The 18,174-nt window shown below is 41.8% G+C and overlaps 1 protein-coding gene across 1 annotated transcript; it reads left to right on the plus strand.

Moving 5' to 3' along the window:
* Nucleotides 1-2,294: 2,294 nt before the first annotated feature.
* COPB2 (coat protein complex I subunit beta 2) lies at nucleotides 2,295-18,131 on the plus strand. The gene is made up of 22 exons (XM_077348952.1): nucleotides 2,295-2,484; nucleotides 4,307-4,444; nucleotides 5,246-5,332; nucleotides 5,980-6,106; nucleotides 7,029-7,177; nucleotides 7,634-7,780; nucleotides 7,992-8,091; nucleotides 8,582-8,724; nucleotides 8,932-9,131; nucleotides 9,288-9,398; nucleotides 9,724-9,812; nucleotides 9,902-10,008; nucleotides 10,192-10,335; nucleotides 11,986-12,116; nucleotides 12,904-13,111; nucleotides 13,349-13,459; nucleotides 14,440-14,654; nucleotides 15,481-15,573; nucleotides 15,654-15,834; nucleotides 15,959-16,027; nucleotides 16,594-16,689; nucleotides 17,847-18,131. Exons 1-22 carry the CDS (start codon nucleotides 2,482-2,484, stop codon nucleotides 17,937-17,939), a joined length of 2,742 nt encoding a protein of 913 aa, XP_077205067.1. The 5' UTR covers nucleotides 2,295-2,481; the 3' UTR covers nucleotides 17,940-18,131.
* Nucleotides 18,132-18,174: the final 43 nt, after the last annotated feature.

An 18,174-nucleotide genomic window follows, 5' to 3' on the forward strand; every position in this document is an offset into this window, starting at 1 on the left:
TGTCCAAATGCCAATCCTCAGATGTCACAAAGGGCAGGCTGCAGTAACCAACTCAAAGAAATACATTAGCGAGAACTAATTACGTATTCTTTTTGTGCTGGAGTAACATAGTATTTCTAACTTGTAATTCCTGGATGTTATCTTCTGGATGCTTAGTCCAGAGGTTCAGGCTAGCAATAGAATGGCTTAGCAGATGGACAATGGAATACATAACGTTTCACATCTAGATCAGTCATTTGAATTCCATGCAGATCTCCATGATCTGAAAGCTGTTACCATCTGTTCAAAATGGGTTAGTCAAGTGGATTAATATCCTTTCACTTTGGACCTGTTGAAGGACAGATGCCACAAAATCAGCCATCACAATTAGCCTGCTTGTTGAAAGAAATGACATGGAGGCGACAAGCCAAATAGGTCTATAAAGTGAACTAATCTCACTTCAAACCTCCCACAGGATGTCCAGTTCGTACAATTACCACCGGATGGCAAATAAACATGCTGTATCTGAGACTGATTTGTCATTGTGCAGGTGGCAGAAGGGACAAATAAAATGAAAAATAACATATATCATAATCATTCTGTTTATACTAGAGGTCAGTATATGTCTTCCTGAGAATCCAGCTCAGAGTATATTCCAGCAGTTAAAAACTGTTCAGTCTTCAGATGTTTGTTGCTAGTTGAGGTAGCTTTTCTAAAATGCAGCTCTAACAAGACTGACTAGGCCAAGGTCAACCAGCTGGTTGCATGTGGAGGCATAGGGAATCAAACCCAACTCGCCAGGTTAGAAGCTGCTGCTCTTAACCACTCCTTTGGGCAACCTTCCCAGTACTTTGTCTGTGTTAAACTGCTCTTAATCAGGGTTAAACATAATTCTGTCAGGAATAAACCTCTGTCAAATCTAGACTCAGACTCATCAGTACAAAACTCTTCTCAGTCAAGGTCCTTCTCACCATTCAACTCTTAAGTCTTTCTCTGCTCAACTGATACTGTGTGTGTGTATAGGCACAATTTGCCCCTGAATTGGCAAATATTTGAAACTCAAAAGTCCTGAAGCTATATAAGTTGAGACATTGAAATATGTCTAGGCTAAAAGCTTTAAACTAAATAAATAGGACCAATAATTTAATATATCTCGATGATAAACTTGAACCATATTAAAAACAGTCCAAAATATACTTAATTTCCCCCAAAAATGTCTTTCACCCAAGCTTTGGGTCCCTAATGTTGTTATGGCTGGAGCCTTTTCATTTGGCTTGCTTAGTATACCAACACCAATGCTAGTAAAACATTTATCCTAACTTCCTGCAATGCAAAATCCTTATTTTACTGTTCTAGGGGCAAAATGACCATGGATTTCCAAAGAACACTGTAAAGGGAGGGGAGGCTGGTTTGAGGTATATGGGGGTGGAATTCATAACTTTGCTGTCTCGAGTGGTTCCCCCCCCCCCTTGCTGGAATTGTAAAACAGCTGCATAAAGGTGATGGAAAACTTCAAACTTGTAAGTACTATTAACAATCCGGATTGTGTGACAGGTGTATTCCATGTTCCTAAGACAGTACAGCATGCAACTGCATAGGAACACATTGCAGACTAATGACACTGGGCAATCAACAGACGACATTACAAGAAGGCTTCCCAACCTCCAGGTAGTCACTGGAGGTCTCCTGACATTACGAGTGAGTTTCAGGCAATAAGAGATCGGTTTCCCTGTAGAAAACGGCCACTTTGGAAGGGGGCCTCTGTGGCATTGCGTCTCACTGAAATCCCTCCCCTCCCCAAGCTTCGCCTCCAAAATTTCCAGCTATTTCCTAACCCGGAGCTGGGAAGGCTATTTGTGTTAATGTCCGCCTCGATCTACACTACGGGGTTCTTAGCCTCACGGCAATATGGGGGTAACTATCCAGGGTGGCCAGACGGTGGCTGTCCAGATTTCTATGAATTACAATTCCCATGAGCCCCTGGGACTTGTAGTCCATGGACATCCGGACAGCAGTAGTTTGGCCACCCCTATAGTCGCATCTGCAGAACCGTTTTTTCAGTGAGACAGAGGCAGCGCGCTCCAGCCAAGCCTCGGGTCGGAACTCTAAAAAGTGTAAAGAAATAAATGCTTAAAGCAAACAACAGCGCGAATGCCCCATTGAATCCAGACCCGCGTTAGAAGAGCTTGAATGCTGGGAGGGAGGCGAGATACTCGCAGGAGGCCAAGCGCTGCCGCGAGCAAAGAACAGAGCAGAGGCTCTCTGCGCACGCGCGCGAGAGCGGGGGAAACGTCGCCCGAAACAATCAGGACCTCCCGCCCCTTCCTTCTACGGCTATCCGTATCTATGGTTTCTCTGTGGAAATAGCTGGGCTCGAGATTCTCATTCTCCCGTCCGAGTTCTCGCGGGAGTTTCAGAGCCGGAAGCTCCACGTCGGTGAATTGGTCGTGGAGTGAACCTGGGATCCTCCGGTGGCTGCAGCCCGGAGAGGGAGCCGGCGCCATGGTGAGTCGGGGAGGCTCGCTGCGTCCTCGAGGGCGGTGCGGGTGGAACAGGTGCCGGGGAAGGGCTGAGGCCTGGCAGGGCGAGCAGTTGGGGGGCAGGCCTGCCCCACTTCTCCTCTCCACAGTGCTGGGGCGCGCTGCGCTCCTCCTGACTATCGCTGCTCTTCCAGGTCGTTTTTACTCCTTTTTGACGTACAGAGAAATGCAGTGGGTAAAGTGCAGAGAGAGCGCCGTGGTAACTGTTGTGATCGGTTGTAAACCTGTTGTTAACTTGGAACCCACTGCTACGACTTGTTATTATTGCACCATGATTCGGTGTATACCCTCCATGTTTTATGTAAACCGCCCTGAGCCTCACGGCTGGGCGGTATAGAAATATAATAAAATAATACTAATAATTTTTAGCTGGAAAAGAAAGTGTTTGGTGAAAGCCAAACACCTTATTGTGGCAGACGCTCTTGTGAGCCATGAAGTGAGAGAGAGCCACCAGTCTGTCAAACCTTTCAGTGTCTGGTCCAGGCCTGCCCATGTTGTCAGTTACCCAAAGTGTTGTGTTTCATCAGGCTGTAAAATAATCTCTCCAACCCACCAGGTTTTCTGTTGTTTCGTGCTCCTGATGAATTGGACTCTGATTAATGAAGCCTTACATTGCAATAAATCTGTTATTCTTTAAGGTGCTGTGGAGTAAGTTTTTCCTTAGTGTGAAGGACCTTGAGTGGGAAAATCCTTTGCCTGGTTTAGGCATCAAGTGGGCAGAGCCATTATCCATGAAAAGGGTGCCCATTGGGGGTGGGGGGGGGACAACAAGTACTTATTCTGTAATATTAGATTAATTTTTTAAAGAAAGTTTATATGTTGCCTCCCCAGAGAGCTGTTTGAATTGCTTTGCATATTCTTTTAGGGGCAATATGGTAGAGGAGAGGTGGGCGGGCTTATATCTGGTGCAGTCTAGTGAAAGTAGAATCTCTCTGGTTTCCTGATGCATTTAAATATAACAGACAAGAGAGCATACTTTTAAGGGATAACTAATTTGTGTTAATTCTAAACATGCACATTTACTTAAAAAGGGAGGATCATGCCAAGATTCATTGACTTTAGCATTCCTTACAAGAATCCTGGTAAGTGGTAGACACTGGACAACCTATTGGAAATTTGCTGGAACTCTACAGGTTCTAGCTGTCTGCTGCCTCTTTCTGTGTAGATCACAAATGTCAGGAACCATAATCTGAGGGTTTGCAATTTACTCCCTTGTGGAGTGGATCTCTGTTCTTAGTGAGAATGTACTTCTTGCCTTCCAGAAATTTTACATGGTTTTTGGTTCTGTCACGTTTTGCCAGAACAGCTCCCCAATGTTTTGTTACTTGAGGTTCTTTAACTGGAGACAACCTGGAGCCCAAACCATAAAGATTATCCCAATGCCATAAAGATTATCCTATTCTTTCTTTAGCTCTTCTGCTCATACTTTTGATACTTCCATATTTGCCACAGCTTGGGTTGAGTGCGAGGCATAGGGCACAAGACTACTCTGCTATTCTCAGTGGAAATTAAAAGAAGAACCAGCCTGTATCTTTAATCCCTCTGTAGGATATTTCCTAAACGTCTGTATCTAAAAACAGTTCACATCCGGCATAATTTTTATCCATTGATTATAGTGGATCTGTGAGAATGTGCTTTGTTATGTGTAAAAATAATGTTCTAGTAATGATAGACTGGTGCTATTCTGAGTATGAGCAGATAGAGGTCAGTGAGTTCCAGGTTCTATTTCCTAAACTAACGTGTCTTATTCAGTTAAATTACATTCTTAATCTCTTTTGCTCTTTTAGCCTCTTCGACTTGATATAAAGCGTAAACTAACAGCTAGATCCGACCGAGTGAAGAGTGTGGATTTGCATCCCACAGAGCCATGGATGTTGGCTAGCCTTTACAATGGTAGTGTCTGTGTTTGGAACCATGAAACACAGGTAAGGGTTCAGTGAACATCCATATGACCATCATTGACATTAGTCTCTTGGCAATGAAGAGTGAAAAGAAGTTTGAGGCATCAGGAATCTCCAGATTTCTGCTTGTAATAATTCTTGATGTACTGACAGGGTTTTGCTGCTTTTATTTATTTATTTATAATATTTATATACCGCCTTCCCCGGGGGCTCAGGGCGGTTTACAAGAAACAGGAAAGATACAGATAAATGTATGTTTCTTATAAAGACAGATTGCTTGATTCAATAGGCTATTCTGGGCTTCAGTACATTCCTCACCATCATAACAAGCAGTTGCAGGTTACTATAAGAAATTGTTATTAACTTAATCTGAAGATATTGGGTCTGATCCAAATATGTCACTGAATGCAGAAAAAATTTCCTGTGGCAAATCATAATTTCAGAATTGGAAAACATGGTTTGAGGGTTATTTCCGGTTATAGTATGACAAGAAATGACGGAGTATGGTATGGCTTGGAACACGTAAAAGAATTGTAGTGTATGAATAAGGAGATGGAGTGTCTTAGCCTAATATCTGTTTGTGTCATATTAAATCATGATTTGATATTAAAGGTAAGATGAGCCATAATGAACTTTTGCAGTGTGATCCTAAACAGAGTTGCAACCTTCTAGACCTATTGATTTCAGTAGTCTTAGAAGTGTGTAACTCTGTTTAGGATTTTATAGGTGCCTTTTGATTCTGGCAAAGGAAAAATAGCTGAAGACATTTAAAAAGTCATTTTGCATGAGTACAATTTAAAGTAAAATCTAAACTTCTATTTTCAGACTCTAGTGAAGACCTTTGAAGTATGTGACCTGCCAGTCAGAGCAGCAAAATTTGTGGCAAGGAAGAACTGGGTTGTTACAGGCGCTGTAAGTTGTCAATATTTTTCATCCTGTAGTTTGTCACTATTGGAATTTTGAAGCTAGCGATCACTGAAAGGTGTCTGTATTTGGATATTTGCTCCACTACCAATCTATTGAATTTTCAGACTGCTTTGATATAAATTTGGAGATGCTTGGTGAGGTTAAAAGGTGATGCAGTACAAAATATGGGGGTCGGGGAAACCCTTAATATATTTACGGAAGAATGGCATAATGATTAGCTTGGTGCATTGGTTAAGAGCAGTGGCTTCTAATCTGGCAAGCTGGGTTTGATTCCCCACTCCTTCACTTGCAGCCAACTGGATGGCCTTGGGCTAGTCATAGTCCTGTTAGAAGCTGTTCTCACAGCAGTTTCCCTCAGAGCTCAGCCTCGCCAACCTCACAGGGCATCTGTTGTGGGGAGAGAATTGGAAAGTGATTGTAAGCCACTTTGAGACTCCTTCAGGCAGTAAAAAGTGGGGTATAACAACCAATTCTTCAAGTGAATATGCTAATTTATTGACTACATGACTTTCATTGAAAAATGTGAAAACCCTTTAAAAGAACAAAAACCATTTTGGGGTTTGTCTAAGTGCTATATGTATGCTTAATCCATGTGTATAAAGTGATTTTCATTGGGTTTTGCTCTTCCATAGGATGACATGCAAATCAGAGTTTTCAACTACAACACATTAGAAAGAGTTCACATGTTTGAAGCACACTCAGATTACATCCGCTGTATTGCTGTACATCCTACACAATCTTTCATTCTAACCAGCAGTGGTATGAATTTAACTTCTTAGTTGTATTCTCTCATTTCCCCCCCATGTGGTCTGTTGTAGTTTTCTAATGTGAGGAAGTTGAACATGAGGTGCTTAGGACATAGACACTGGTTCAGATCCCGTTGAGTGTCAACAGAGCAACACTAGAAGGGAGAAAGGGGCATGCCAGTGTTTGTCCTTGTGTCCCTTACTTGCATACCCAAGGAATTGCTGAATGCCGCTGTGGGTTGGTAGGTGAATTTTCTCCAGGCCAGGCTGGATTCTGGAAAAAAATGTTGGGGGGGGAGAAATCACTTGGGTATGAAATTGGGGTCACTGTGGGTGGGCAGGTAGTTGTGAGTTTCTGCACTGTGCTGGGGGTTGGACTAGATGACCCTGGAGGTACCTTCCAACTCTAGATGTGAGCTTCCCTACTACAAACTTCCTGCTGTTGTGTGGTGTTCATCCTGTAAACATGGCCCCTGGTATTGGACACAAAGGACAGCAGTGTGGGACCATGGAGGCAGAGTGGAAGGGGAGAGGTTTTGAATTTTCTTCTGTGGGATTACTTCTAGGAAGAAGAAAGGGAAAGTTATCAAATCATTTTCCAAAGCACGTGGACATGACTTGTTCAGATGATGTGTCCCTAGCTGAAGAATATGAATAAATTAAATAAGAATACAGTCAAGAGTGCTAAAGTATTAGCACAAATTCTTTTTCATGGAAAAGATGAAAAACCTTTTCAAGAGGTCATGTTGCCAAGCAGAGCAACTAAATAAGAATTAAGTCTCTGAGCCACATGGAACTCTTCAAGCTGAATGGTCAAACCCAAATGATTTTGCCACTGAATTTACTGCATAAACTAACAGGCTTAAAATGTTTATAAAGTAGGTAATGAAAGACGATTAAAACCTTGCACTAACTATACTTTTCTCCTCTCCTAGATGACATGCTTATTAAACTCTGGGATTGGGACAAAAAATGGTCCTGTTCTCAAGTGTTTGAAGGGCACACTCATTACGTGATGCAGATTGTCATAAATCCTAAGGACAATAACCAGTTTGCTAGTGCCTCATTGGACAGGACGATCAAGGTACAATGAATACTTAGTAGAACGTTTTGATTGTAGATTGCTGTAGGATCTAAGCAAACTAGCACTCTCCAGAGGTGTAGGGAAATTGGTGTGGACTGTTGCTTATATTTCTTAATGCTTTGGATAGGGCTTATTTGTGGGGAGGGGTTGGCATTGATGTGTCCAGTATGAGAATTCATGCATATGGTATGATTGCCAGGGAAGTTCTGCTTAAAATAACATGTTAGCATGATTAACATGTTAGCCTTAACATTTATAACTGCTAGCCATGTAGATTATTGTCATGTTTTTATTTTCTGAATTAATTGTATGGTGTTATTAAGCAGCTTGTACATGTGCTGTGTCTTCCTCTGCTTATAACTTTCTGAAGACAAGTGTCTGAGGGCGGTTGTGTGTGTGTGTTCATGAAGAACTGATAACAGTCATTAAGCATAATTAATTTTATGTTCTTACAAGGTTTGGCAGCTTGGTTCTTCTTCACCCAACTTCACTTTGGAAGGCCATGAAAAGGGAGTAAATTGTATTGATTATTATAGTGGAGGGGATAAACCTTACCTAATTTCTGGAGCAGATGACCGCCTTGTTAAGATTTGGGATTATCAGGTATGTTCTGTCCTGTTGTTCCTAAAACCTTTTTGTGTATCATGAAATAGATGAATGGGGGCTATTGGAGGAGGGGCTAAATAAAAATTATGTGCAAGCATAGTTAAAAATCAATTGCTCCTATAAACTCTGCTGTTCCGTTTTTATGTTTACAAATATTTAATAAAAAGAATCTTTAAAAGTGTCTTTGTTCTGTTTTTCCCCCTTCTAGAATAAAACCTGTGTGCAAACTCTGGAAGGTCATGCACAGAATGTGTCCTGTGTTAGCTTCCACCCTGAGCTGCCCATAATCATTACTGGCTCTGAAGATGGTAAATTGACGTTTCATATTAATCTATAAACCACAAGAACTAGTTGTCATGTTTGTTTTATAATTCTGTTGTTGTTTTGGTAATCATGCGAACAGCTAGAGCTTTGCCATGAGTTGTGTTTTTTTAATATCTTTCAAATGTTTGCAAATTACTACAACTAATAACAAAAGTGCAAACATCACAGTTCTCTGCTGCAGTTGGCTGCCTTTGTTGCCATTCTTAGAGCACAAGCAAATTGTCATTCTAATGCATTTCAGTTCTTCCCCTTTTAATTTTAATCTCACAATTTTGCATTCCAAGGCTGTTCGTCATCTTTGCCCTTTGAGTCTCTCTCTCTACCCTAGGTAGCTGAAATTTAAAAAAAATCCTTCATGGGTCCTGTATTAGCATCTGCAAAAGGCATCTAAATAATATTGTGTACAATATCCCTGTTGATGTAGAATTCAGATCCAGGTGACTTTCCTCACTGTCGTCTTCTTTCTTTGCATAGGAACCGTTCGAATCTGGCATTCCAGCACATACCGTCTGGAAAGTACCCTGAACTATGGCATGGAGCGGGTGTGGTGTGTGGCAAGCCTAAGAGGCTCCAATAATGTGGCTCTGGGATACGACGAAGGAAGCATCATTGTTAAGGTAGTTACTCTTCTAAGAAATGTGCTTCTTCTCCACTGGTTGAATATTTAGACGCACGTGATAAAACCACAAACATTGCTTGGTAGACTCCATGGGAGGCTTAAATGTTAATTGCCAACATCAGCATGTTTTATGTAAATTGGGGTATTCAATGTGCGGGGAATTATGTGTTGACTTGCTCTTCCTTTATTGGTCTATTTGAATTAGCTTGGGCGCGAAGAACCTGCCATGTCTATGGATGCCAATGGAAAGATTATTTGGGCTAAACACTCAGAAATTCAGCAGGCTAACCTGAAGGCAATGGGAGACACAGAAATCAAAGATGGGGAGAGACTGCCTCTTGCTGTGAAAGATATGGGTAGCTGTGAAATATATCCTCAGACAATTCAGCACAATCCTAATGGGCGGTAAGGAATTTATTTTTCTGTAGATAATGCTTGATCCCATTTAAATTCCCTTTAGAGACATTTTGATGGTCCTGTGTGTGTTTTCCATATGTGTACCCCTAGAATGCTTCTTGCATGCTTAATTTTCTGTTGCTTTTTTCAAAAACCCTTTCCTAGGTTTGTAGTAGTATGCGGAGATGGCGAGTACATAATTTACACAGCTATGGCGCTGAGAAACAAAAGCTTTGGTTCTGCTCAAGAGTTTGCGTGGGCACATGATTCTTCAGAGTAAGTATTAACCACTTTGAAAATTGATATTGAAAGATGGCTGACAAATATAGCAAGCAAAGAAAAATTAAAGTGTGTATGTATATGTATGGCTGCCTTAGCATAACATGTGGCAGGGTGGTGTAGTCTGAGTGTTGTGTTGGAGCAATTCAAACTAACTCTTCTCCATTTTTCCTGGGGTCTCAGAAGATGGTAATGGTGGGAAATTAAGTAAACTCTTCTATGTAGGCCTGTGGATAAACCTTAGCAGCCTTTGTGTTAGTGCCAAATTTTAATCCTGGTTGAGCAAATTCATTTAAAATGAGTTATGTTGTTTTATACGTAGGTATGCAATCAGGGAAAGCAACAGCAGTGTCAAGATATTTAAGAACTTCAAAGAGAAGAAATCTTTTAAGCCGGACTTTGGAGCAGAAGGCATGTTATGAACTTTATTTCATCTCAGTGCTAAGATTTACTGTCTTGGGTGTTTGTTTTGAGGAGTGCTAAGTGTATACTCCCTACAGGTATCTACGGTGGGTTCTTACTTGGTGTTCGATCTGTCAATGGCTTGGCATTTTATGACTGGGAAAATACAGAACTGATTCGCAGAATTGAAATCCAGCCCAAACATGTGAGTTTTATTCTTGATAACATAATGCAGAACAAGGATCTCTTTTACAATTTGTACCTCTTTGGAGCAAAATAGACTTTCTTCAATAATTGATGTTGAAACCACTGTTTTTTCAGTGCATTCACAGGCTAATATACTTGCTGCAGCCCATATCTTTAAAGGCCTTTACTTGTTTCACTGTAGATTTTCTGGTCTGATTCTGGTGAACTCGTTTGTATAGCCACAGAAGAGTCCTTCTTCATTCTGAAATACCTTTCTGAGAAAGTTGCAGCAGCTCAGGAGACACATGAAGGAGTCACTGAAGATGGCATTGAAGATGCCTTTGAGGTAACCACTCCTGAGGACCATGAAGTAATAAGGGTCTGATACCAGTAGATACCAACAATAGTGAGAAAAATTGAAGATACTAACTGAAAGACATGTCTTGTTTTTCTTGCATACTAGTGTTGCTGCAGCAAAACAATGCTAGGCAGAATCTGTGGTCAGCTTTTAGGCATTTATAAAGATCTGTGATTTTATATAAATGTGTGTTGCTAGCATGTTTCTCAAGATAGCATATGCTTTAGCAGGCCTGGATGGCATAATGATTCAAGTAGTATAGCACAAGAGGAGGGACTGAAGTTTAAATCCCCACTGTTTCAGGTGGCTTTGGGTCAGTTGGTCTTGCTCAGTCTGTCCTACTTGACATGTCCTTGTTCTGCGGAATAAAATGGAAAGAGGAGCCACATAAAAAGTATGCCATCCAGTGCTTCCAGGAAGAAGATGGTCCTTTCCATTGGTTCACCTAGCACATCTGCCTCCTGGAATACCACCTCTCTATTACTGGTTAGACATTCTATAGCAGTGGTTCTCAACCTTTTCTTCTCCACAACCCCAACTTTGGCGCCGAAGCCCAGCAGGGACCCAGCCATAGGCGACCCCCCGCATGAGGGGGGCAAGGGCCCAGGGGAGGGGGCTGCTGCTGCTGCCGCTGCCATCACCGCATCCACATTGCTTGCTGTCCCACTCCAGGCCGGGCTTGGGTGCGTGTCTTGCTCCCTTGGATCGCCGCTTATCTCCTTTCTCCCTTCTTTAAACCACGGGGGGGGGGGGTGTCCACGAAGACCCTGCTGTAGAGTATGCGGGGCTTGCCAGACAGAGTCAGGTGGAATGGTGTGACTTTGGACCTGCGGGGAGAGGGAGTCACTTTCTTGCCAGCTCTGAAAGAGCTGAGCAAAGCATTTTGGTGCATTCCTCGGCAGGCGCAGGCGCAACCCTCCGGCCAGGCTGGGCAACTGCAGAAGGAGCCAGTGGGGCGCTGTAAACGCGTGCGCACATGCTTGTGCACAACAATCAAGGCGGCGTGGAGGATGCCATTGCCATGGTTCCATTGCCTTCACCCACCTCCACTGGCCGCTGAGAAAAAATCCACCCCACGGGACCCTATTTTCTTTGCCCATCCAATTGGTCTTTTCCCTTCCCCTCCTGGTTGTTACTTTCTCCATTTCTGTCCCGAAGGCACCTGTGTTCACCCTCCCAGTATCCCTGTAGGCAACCCAATAATGCTGATCATTATCTCGTGAGATTTTTGCAAAACCTGGCTTTGCACAAATATCACCGCCTCCCACTGGACAATGATGTCCATTGGGATATTTGTGCAAACCTAGGTTTTCCATTGGTTTCCTAAGGAAACTAAAGCATGCTTCGCTCTATGTTATAGATTTAATCTCTGTTTTAAAGGAAAGTACTTAAAGTTAGTAGGTTTTTATCATACCAAACCTCCACTGTGTAGAAGTCTTTGCTACCAGCAGTGCCATCCTAAGCAGGATTACACCCTTCTAAGCCTGTGGACTGAACTGGAAGGATATAACTGTGCTCAGGATGGCCCTATGCGACTAGTAAGTGACCTGCTGTTGTACTTCTTGTACCTTTGTTTTTGATGGATCCAATCCAAGTGAGTACTTAAGGTTATAATGTGCAAAAATGTATTCCCCCTAGGTCCTTGGTGAAATTCAGGAGATTGTGAAAACAGGATTATGGGTGGGTGACTGTTTTATTTATACCAGTTCGGTAAACAGGCTGAATTACTATGTTGGAGGAGAAATTGTCACAATTGCACATTTGGACAGGTGAGTTCTCTCATTGGAGCATCAGAAATACATTTTACTTGGTGTGAAAGGATTCTGTTAAATGTATCATCCTATTAATTGCATTTATCTGTGTTGTGTAATCCATCTTCAGTTCCACAGAACTTGAAGGCTGGTTGATTATCTTGTGTCAGAAGTCTGACTCGCAAGCCCTTCTCCTCAGCCCTTAGCTGACTTAAAGTTCACTAGCAGGGGGTGTGGAGGGGTGGAATTTGATATTTTTTTTAAAATACAGCTTTGACTGTATACCAGCTCGAGGTACTCTGGTTGGTGGCAATTGTAAATGTGGCTATCTGGAAACTGCAGAGTGAGTAACGCTAGTTTATAACACATTGAGTAGTGCTACACATGAGGCTACGAGCAGGTGGTAATACAGAGATGGCTAGCATTATGGACCTTTCCCATGGGAATGCTTTATAGATCTGTGACAGCTCACATGTACTCAGGCAATACATCTCCCTTGCTGCTCACACAAAAGGCTTTGAGCTTTCTGCCTCTTCCCCGTAGCTAGTTCTCTCCAGTGTGCTATTGCTGAGGGAAGTGGAGAAGCTCCAAAGTTCTGTGGCTGAAGCAAAATCCCTTCATGGATTCAGTTTGATTTCTGTATTAGGTGTCGAGCAATACAAAGCTTAACATCATACCATTTACATTGAGTGAAAAATATACTATATCAGACCAGTCAGCTGATTTCCTGAGCTTGACTTGCTTTAAATCATATCTCTGTTTATGGTTGCATTAAATTGATCTCTTTTTCTTCCATTGTTTAAAGGACCATGTATTTACTAGGGTACATCCCCAAAGACAACAGGCTTTACCTGGGTGACAAAGAATTAAACATAGTGAGTTATTCCTTGCTAGTCTCAGTGCTAGAATATCAGACTGCTGTGATGAGGAGAGATTTTAGCATGGCTGACAAAGTTCTACCCACAATTCCAAAGGAACAGAGGACCAGAGTTGCACACTTCCTTGAGAAGCAGGTAAAAACACTTGGGATCTGCCAGATAAAACCTTGGCTATGAAAACTAAAGTTGGAAGCCAATACCATAAATGGTTAAATATATCTGCAAATTAAACATATAAACACGCATGAATTCTTATAGTTTTTTTCAGAACAAGAGACAGTATGGATTTGGGACTAGATAAGTTAAAACACACTGATGCTTTAGAGCTACTTGATTGCTAAGAAAATTGTTCCACTGGTCTAATTATTCCAGGGATTCAAACAGCAAGCTCTAGCAGTTTCTACAGATCCTGAACATCGCTTTGAGCTTGCTCTTCAACTTGGAGAACTCAAGATTGCCTATCAGCTTGCTGTGGAAGCTGAGGTAAGTTAGCATCATGTTATAACCAGAGAAGGAGTTAATCTTAAGTTTCAGAAGAGTGGATTTGTATGATTGAAGTTGAGTTTTGGATGCACAGGAACAGAATGAACTCAGAATCATACAGAGTGGCAGAGACAGTAAAGGGCCATCTTGTCCAGACCCCCCCCCCCTTCTTGGAGACTTAAAAAACACACTCCTGACAGGTGCTCATCCAATCTCCTCCTAAAAACTTCCAACGCAGGAGACTACCACCATCAGAGGCAGCTTGTTCTATCTATGAACAGCCCTCACTGCCAGAAAGTGCCTTCTGATACTGAATTGGAACCTGCTTTCCCATAATTTGGGAAAACCCATTATTCCTAGTCCTTGTCTCTAAAGCTGTAGTAAACAAGTTAGCCACTTTTTCAACGTGTCTACCCTTTATGTAATTAAACACAGCTATCATATCCCCCTTTGCCCTCCCCTTCTCTGAGCTACACCCAATTCCTTCCACCCGTCTTTGTAAGGCATGGATTCCAGCCCACCAACCATCTTAGTCGCCTTTCTCTGAACACATTCCAATTTGTCAATATCCTCCTTGAACTGTGGTGCCCAGAACTGGACACAATATTCTAAATGAGGTTTAACCAATGCAGAATAGAGTGGTATTATAACTTCCCTTGCTCTAGATTCTATGCTCCTAGCAATGCAGCCTAGTATCGTATTAGCCTTCTTGCCATATCAAAACTGTTGGCTCATATTTAACTCCTGGGTTACTTTATGGCAGGCTTGAGCTGAAGTCAGAGAGGGACTCTGGAAGGATTCCTGCCTTGATCTCCCCTGTAATTAAATTTCAGTAGCCTTAACTGAGTGTGACTTTTTTTTAGAGGCATGCTTACTGTTCTAGGTGACATAATAAATTAACTATGTCTAAGTTAGTTGCAGCATACGGTTCAAAATATGATAACACACTTCAAAGGTTGAATTTTTCTCTGTCTACCCAGTCAGAGCAGAAGTGGAAGCAACTTGCTGAGCTTGCAATCAGTAAATGCCAGTTTGGCCTCGCCCAGGAATGCCTGCACAATGCACAAGACTATGGTGGCTTATTGCTTTTAGCGACGGCTTCAGGAAATATCAGCATGGTGAACAAGCTTGCCGAAGGAGCAGAAAAAGATGGAAAGAACAACGTAGCATTTATGAGCTACTTCCTGCAAGGAGGGTCAGTAGCAGTCAGTCTAGTGCAGTGGTCTGCAACCTTTTTCAGGCTGCGGACCGCCGCCAGCGGGGAGGGCGATCACCCGGCTGTGCATGCTGCGCATGCGCAGCCCGGGGTCGCGCATGTGCATTTGCACAATGCGCGGCCGCAGATGCGCATGCACGGCACTCCCACGCATGGCACAAACGAGCATACACGACCCAGCAGGTTTCTCCCTGTGTTTTTGTAAAGTACACTGAATTCTAGGGGATTGATTGGCTGTCTTGACAAAGGATTATCATTGGCTGTATTCGGTTGTGGCAGTCTACTGATGTAACATAATTGATTTTTGCTATATATTCCCGCTGTCACGTAAGGAATTCATAGTTTGAGGAAGAGTGCTTGCACTCGAAAGCTCACACCCTAAATAAATCTTCGTTGGTCTTAAAGGTGCTACTGGACCCTGATTTTATTGTGCTACTTCAGACCAATACGGCTACCCATTTGAATCTCTCCAAGCATCCTGTGATTGATTCTTGGCTCAGGTCTTGCAAACTGAGGGCTGTGATTTTTTTTATTGAGTCGATCCATTTTATGTTGGGTCTTCCTCCTTTCCAATGGCTCATCTTATCATGATGTGACCAAAAGCACAGTAGCCTCAGTTTCACTACCCTAGCTTTTAGGGAGAGTTCTAGGCTTGATTTGATCTAGAAGCAGCTCCCTTTCAAGAATTATGCCAGCATGGATATACTTTTATCACCATCACATCTATGCTGCTAAACATTATGCTGCTAAAATATTACACCAGAATAACAGTTGAATGAACATGTCTCCTAATTTATCTTTGTAGGCTTGATAGTTGTCTTGATCTCTTGATTAAAACCGGACGCTTACCAGAAGCTGCTTTCTTAGCGCGGACATATTTGCCAAGCCAGGTCTCCAGGTAACTCTCTGAAGTGTATTTAGAAGTAGTAGTTTGCTGATAACTATCTTACTTAAAGCAGATGTGTGTTCCATCTACAGGGTTGTGAAACTGTGGAGAGAAAATCTCTCTAAAGTCAACCAGAAAGCTGCTGAATCCTTGGCTGATCCTACAGAATATGAAAACTTGTTCCCTGGATTAAAGGAAGCTTTTGTTGCTGAAGAATATATCAAGCAAACACACACTGACTTGCGGCCTTCCAGTGAATATCCACTTGTCACTGTAAGTGGTTGCAAGTTGTGAACAAATGTATATGAGTCAGATATCAAAAAATTGAGGGCTGGGTTGAATTTGATTTACAGCAAGAACTTTCTGCATATCTAACAGTTTCATCTTTCTTTGGTAGCCCAATGAAGAGAGAAACATCCTGGAAGAAGCCAAAGGCTTTATACCACAAGTACAGGAAGCATCACAGGTCAGTGTTAATTGAATTCTGGGATAGCAAAGCATTGCTGCTGCATATTCCAAATCATAACAAGCCAGGTAGCCTGTGGCTCTCTATGTAGTTGTAAAATTTGCTCATCATGTCTGTATTTGAGATTCCTTTTGCTCTAATTTTGTTGGTTTTCTACACTTAACCTTTGAAACTGTCTTGAATGGCAGTGTAAAACATTGTGTCAATGAATATGTAATGGTACCTTTTTATTTTGGTTTATACAAACAACTTCTGTTGCAACAGACTTGCCTGGTTCCTGTCGCTTCAATAAATCAAATCACGTGCCAACTTGAACATTGTTCTATTTCTCTCTTTTGAGTTGCTGCAAGCACTCTGAAATAGCACTAAGCAGTGGAGAGCTCAAGCAATACAGGCATAATGATATTGGATGGGCCTTTTGTATGGAAGAACTGTTATTGCTTAGTTGCATAACAGCTGCGTCATTCAGAATATATATTTTGTGGGCATATACCTCAAACTTAAACTGTGGTCCACCTTTGCTAGACCCATTAAGCATTTTAAAGCCTTTTATTTTTCACCATAAGGAGTCTGAAGAGGAAGAGCTAGTTCCAACGGCTAAGCCTGTGCTAGTGCCGCCGGTTGCAGGGATGGACCGAATTGCAACAATAAGAGATGAAAAGGTAAAAACTCAAGCACACCAATCAGAAAAGCATCATCCAGTTGGGAGGCTCTTTTTCTGCCAGACATCTGTCTTTCCATTCTTTCACATTCACTTTGGCAGTTTCAAAACTGCACAGAATGATGGGGTACAATGATAAATGGCTTTGGTCATATCTCACGGGGGGAATCACAAAATCCAGTGCTCTTTCATTTAACTGAGTGGTAGTGAAATGTAAACATTCTGTACACATTCTGTGACCAAGAGCTTTCAGAAGTGTGCAATTTAAATGATTACATGCACCTAAGGATTTTTTTTGTAATATACAAACTTCGTACATCCTTGTATCTTGCTGGCTAACACATGGGAATTATTAAACCTGGAATACATGGCGTTTGCATGAGTATACTAATTCTAAACACTTACTGTGATTGTTTTTCTTACCCACACTCAGGCTGTTTTTACTCCTTGACATAAAGCTACCCCAAACCCCACCACTCAAAAAATCACAGCTACCATATCCTGCTTGCTGATATAGTAGAATCAAGAGGCAAATGTGAATGGTTAGCCATTCCTGTTCTCAGATTCTAGTTATTTCAATGCAGTCCTCGCTGGGTTCAGCATGTCTTACCTATTGGAGTGTAATTTAAGAGTATAATTCTCAACACAGCAAGTTCTCTCAAAGGAGTACTCTTTGACGTAGATCACTGATGGTAGGAATAAGTACAGTGACTCCCTACATCAGATAAAAACTACTCACCATATCCTGCTTATATGCAACAAGCCTAACCTGTAAGCTATTATTTTATTTAACTGCTTAAATATTACTTACAGCACTCTTAATTTGCTACAGATTTGTTGTATGATACACTTGTCCAGCTGCTTAACTTTCTATAACTACACTATAATATCCTTTGGCTTTATTATGGAATGCGAACTATACCTGCTATCTGTACAGTCTATAAAGCTGCTTTAATTACCACTGTAAGTTGTGTGTTGATGTCATCTGCTGAAGATGGTGGTAGCAAGCAAATTTCAGCTTTCCCATTCAGCAGAAAATAAGGTGTGAAAGTGAAGAAGGCCTCTTTCTTGATCCCAAGTTAGGAGGACTAGAGCTCTACAGTTATACACAATGCTTTGCTAAATACCAGGCATCTAACTCTGAACTTCCTGCTCTAGGCCCTATTGGAACTGGATGAAGATTTGGATAACTTAGACCTGGAGGATATTGATACTACCGATATTAATTTGGATGAAGAGATGTCCGACTGAGTCTTCTTAAAAATGACCAAATTTCTTATAAAATTGCTTATCCCTACACTCATTCATTTTTATACTTAAGTTGGGTAAACTAGGTAGGAACAGACATGTAAAGTGCATCAAATAATTCTTTTTTCTGTTGTTTAGATATTCTTAGATGCTGTTGCAAATTCCTTGTTCCCAAATAAATGTCTTTACAGTTTTGCCTCCTTTTCAATGTCTTGACTACTAAGTATTGTACCTGCAA

Source organism: Paroedura picta, chromosome 8 (genome assembly GCF_049243985.1).
Source record: "Paroedura picta isolate Pp20150507F chromosome 8, Ppicta_v3.0, whole genome shotgun sequence".
NCBI lineage: Eukaryota > Metazoa > Chordata > Lepidosauria > Squamata > Gekkonidae > Paroedura > Paroedura picta.

Excerpts from the sequence above, each read along its gene's own strand:
- COPB2 (XM_077348952.1), top strand. Across the intron at positions 15,574-15,653 it reads TTGCCAAGCCAGGTCTCCAG|GGTTGTGAAACTGTGGAGAG; the intron begins GTAACTCTCTGA and ends TTCCATCTACAG. Across the intron at positions 16,028-16,593 it reads AAGTACAGGAAGCATCACAG|GAGTCTGAAGAGGAAGAGCT; the intron begins GTCAGTGTTAAT and ends TTTCACCATAAG.